Source organism: Oryzias melastigma, linkage group LG13, assembly GCF_002922805.2.
Source record: "Oryzias melastigma strain HK-1 linkage group LG13, ASM292280v2, whole genome shotgun sequence".
NCBI classification, from domain to species: Eukaryota; Metazoa; Chordata; class Actinopteri; order Beloniformes; family Adrianichthyidae; genus Oryzias; species Oryzias melastigma.
In genome coordinates, this window is record NC_050524.1 from 27,384,371 (window position 1) to 27,388,672 (window position 4,302).

General features: G+C 36.6%; 1 protein-coding gene across 1 annotated transcript in view; it reads left to right on the forward strand.

The window, feature by feature from the left end:
- Nucleotides 1-4,302, forward strand: part of si (sucrase-isomaltase (alpha-glucosidase)) — a gene marked incomplete in the record, with an annotated part of 58,542 nt that overhangs the window by 32,800 nt on the left and 21,440 nt on the right. Inside the window, 4 exon segments of the mRNA XM_024277857.2 lie at nt 1,399-1,548; nt 1,641-1,847; nt 1,960-2,114; nt 3,734-3,902. Of these exon segments, the coding sequence (XP_024133625.1) occupies nt 1,399-1,548; nt 1,641-1,847; nt 1,960-2,114; nt 3,734-3,902 (681 nt within the window).

A 4,302-nucleotide genomic window follows, 5' to 3' on the forward strand; every position in this document is an offset into this window, starting at 1 on the left:
AGAGGAGCAGAAGAAGTATGATGAGGAGGAAAAAAGAAAACAGAAAAGAGCAATGAATCTCCAGGAAGCACTCGTGGTTATAAGGGAAAAAAAGGCAAAAGTCTGTGAAGTGTCAGGAGGCCCGGTGACATAGTGCTGCGGAGATTTGCTTTGAGAGTGTTTGTATTCATTCATGTGCACACATGCCCATGTGGATGTGGCTGTGGATGCTTTTGTATGGATCCCCAAGGTCTCTCACACAAGCATGCTTTTATCAAATGACTCTCTGTGGTAATCATTTCCTGGGGGTGAAGGGTAAATGTGCTGTTAAACTTAAACTGTGGCTTGTCATGATCATCTGTCTTCATATCCCCAGTCTGGACCTTGAATGTTGCTCACAGTTGACAAAAAATGCTAGACCTGTAGTGACTGCGATAGAGGAAAAGTGAGCATTTTACGATCTGATTTGCTTATTTTTTTTTGGAAGTTCTACTTTCAACACTTTCCTTCTCACTTTATACCCATGATACTTTCAGTACTTGGAACTGTTTTATATTTAATTTTTATTTTTGAAACTTTTTATTCATATTTCCTCCTGAATTTATAATCTTTGCAATTTCTCTTTGTACAGAAGTTATTTAGTGTTTTTCTTTATTTTCTTTCATTTAATATATTTTATGTATCAACCAAAAAGTTCCTATTCTGCAATGTTTACTTGGGCTTTAATGATTTATCAAAAGTTAGAGATCTGTTTGTGGGAAACTACTTGCAGCTTCCAAAGTAATTAGGAGGGTAAACAGCAGCCAGGTGCTGCTATTCAAATAGACTTGATTAATTCATTAACACCAACTGTGATCGCTTCTTTCAAAGAACAACTTTTGGCAGTTTCCTGCTGGAGAGCATTCATGAACAGTGCCGTGAGGAGAAGATGGCAGAGGAGACAGGCTTTGGTTGCAGGCAGCCACTGAAATGGTCATTAAAAAACAGTCAGAAGTGTTCAAAATTGTGAAGAAAAGCTTCATGAGCTTCAGTCAGCACTTTCAGTTTCTCCCTCTCTTTATAGAGCATGGAAAAGTTTGCAAAAATGTATTTTAAAAATACTGTACAGTAAATGTCTTCAGAGTCAAAGCATTGACTGTACATGAGAACTGGTCTGATTCTAATACTGTGGTGATTTTAAATTAGTTTTACATAAACAATTGTCCTATTTGCTGTTAACACACTGAGTGAAATCTTCTGTGAAGGCTCTGGGTTCACATGAATTCTTCTGCAAAGTTCAGACCGTCCTCTGTGTCAAAAGGTCTCTGAATTGGAGGCACTTTTTGCAGTTACTGACAATCATTTCTTCACAAGTTTTGGTATTTATTATAAAGCTCAACTTGTTTGTGTTTTTTTCTTATTATTTTTACTCTAAACAAGGTGCTGACACTGACTGACCTCAGCTTGACTCTGGGAGAAACCTACAGAGTGGAATGGGACTCTGTGTCTGCAGATTACCAGAGAGTGGACTGCCATCCAGAAGCAAATGCAGATGAGGCCAAATGCACTCAGAGAGGATGTCTGTGGAATGTAAGAAGTCTTTCTTTCTTAGATAATATTCATTAACTCCATTTTTCTGTACTTTGAAAACATTCACACAATTTCTTTCTTTCTTGTTTCAGGAAAGCAATGCTGAAAATGTTCCATGGTGCTTTTATCCAGAAGACTACGGCTACAGTGTTTTAAACTATGCAGAAAGCCCCACTGGCATCACGGTTGATATCAACCGGAACACAAGGTACAGGAGCAGCGGTCGCCCAGATTCACCAGACATCAATAGCCTCCGTGTCGAGATTCACTATCATAGTGGCGACATGCTCCAATTTAAGGTTTGTGATTAATGCGATGCTCAGCATGTTCATTCCGTCTTACTCCCTGTGTCTCTTCAGAGCTTTCCTACTGACGTACTAACTGACGTAGTAACAATTCCTCCTCACACAGATCTATGATCCAAGCACTGAGCGTTTTGAGGTTCCTGTGCCGCTGACGGTTCCTTCTACTCCTGAAAGTAACGAAGACAATAGGCTTTACAAAGTTTCTGTCACCGATAGTCCATTTGGCATTCAGGTTGTGAGAAAAAGCACAGGAACCACCATGTGAGTATTGTATTTTTTTTTCTACTGCTATACATTTATTGTAAAAAAATTTTTAATGACTTTGGGTAAGTTGTCTTTTGTGTTTTTGTGTATTTTCTTGTTTTCTACACTTACATTCTAAAAGGTAACCATTTAATAAAGAAAACAAATTTAAAAAATGCTTTAAATATATAGATGCAAATCATGTATATCATAAAAGTCTGATGTTGAGTTAAGTTGTAGAGGTGTGTTCCACACATGACGTGTGATGCGCATTCAACATCGTGCAAATCAAGTCTTCTTGAACCAGCTTTTAGCATATGATGTTCACACAGGACTTCTGCATCTGATTGGACTATCTTTGGTGTGAGATGTTGAAGTGGTGCAATTCTTGTGAAACTTGCTCCAGGCGTTTTCTTTCACAACTCTAACACTTAATATGAAAGACTTGATGTTAAATAAATCAGGCCGAGCACAAGCCACAATTGTCAATTTCACCTTTATGACTAATTTTCAAACGGTTGCTACTTTTGTGTTTTGAATATGGCGTTACCTATATGTCACTACCAAGCCGAGTCTAACACAAAGTTGAACTGGTTTAATTTTGATGCACTTTCAGTGGCTGTGCATTTTTTACTTAGAGCCTAATAGGGCTGCCACAAACAATTATTTTAATAGTTGACTAATCACTGATTATTTATTCCGATTAGTCGACTATCAGGCCATGCACAAACTGGACCTAAAGCACACATCTTAGCCATGATTAGCTTTAAACTAACTAAAAACTAGATATATAACATTACCTGGGATAATGCTAGTGTGACTGCTGTAAGCTGAATTTGCTAGTGCTGATAGATGAAGATGCTGACATTGATAGTTACAAACGCTGAAGTTGATAGTTGAAATCGCTTAAGCTAATGGTTGAAAAGACTGAAGCTGATAGCCAGAAAAACATTACAAATTAGAAGGAAAAAAAAGGCAAAATTAGCCAAAAATAGCTAGCATGTAGATGAAATATTAGCTTAACTTCAAAATAGCCTAAAAAGAAAAAAAATCCTAAATTAGCCAAAATAGCTAGCATGTAGCTGAAATATTAGCTAAACTCCAAAATAGCCTAAAAAATGGAAAAATCCTAAATTTGCCAAAACAGCTAGCATTTAGATGAAATATTATCTATACTCCAAAATGGCCAAAAAATTGAAAAATCCTAAATTAGCCAAAACAGATAGCAGGCAGCTGAAATATTTGCTAAACTCCAAAAAAAATCCTAATAAACCTTAATAAATGCCAAAATAGTCCAAAAAGCTATCAGAATGCCATTATAACTTTTATCTTTACTACACACTGACTTCATATAATATAAAATAGCGACTAATCGACTTCTGAATTAATCGTCGACTATTTTAACAGTCGATTAGTCATCGATTAGTCGACTAGTCGTGGCAGCCTTAGAGCCTGAAAACAGACTTAAATACTTGTGTAGCGACACATAATTGCAACATTCATGCCTGAAACATTTACATAGACTAGATTGAAAGTGGTCGCTTGAGCATGTGTCGTTGAGCCTGTTATGAACGTGGCACAAAAGTTAAAATATTACTCCATACTCTTTTTCTTATCGACCCATTTTCTTTTCTCAGCTGGGACTCTTCCATGCCAGGTTTTATCTTCTCCACTATGTTCATTCAAGTATCAACCAAATTATCGTCTAAGTTTGTCTATGGGTTTGGAGAGACCGAGCACACCAGCTTCAAGCATGACCTCAACTATCACACCTGGGGTATGTTCTCCAAGGACCAACCTCCAGGCGTGAGTATCACACTGAATTGCATTTGACTCTTGCACGAACTGATGTGAAAAAAAATTGAGGGACAAACCAGTAAATTAAATGATCAAATCAATGTTTTTTTTCAATAGTACCAAGTAAAAGATACTAAAAGAAGAATAAGTTGACTTTTTTAATTAAAAAAGCAAAATTTACCTTTTATACATAAATAAATTCAGGCTAATCAAGGTAAAACCTACATCTGCTAAACAAAGTTTATTATGCAGATCATAATTAACAGCAAGTGTTTTAACCTTTACAAATTGGCAAACCTAATTTTCCAAAGGATTCATAGAAAAATAAATATCAAGAACAAGCACTCAAAAGTTAGAGGAAGTGAAGAGTACGGTAAGTGCCCAGTGATCTAAACAGAGGAGGTTTATA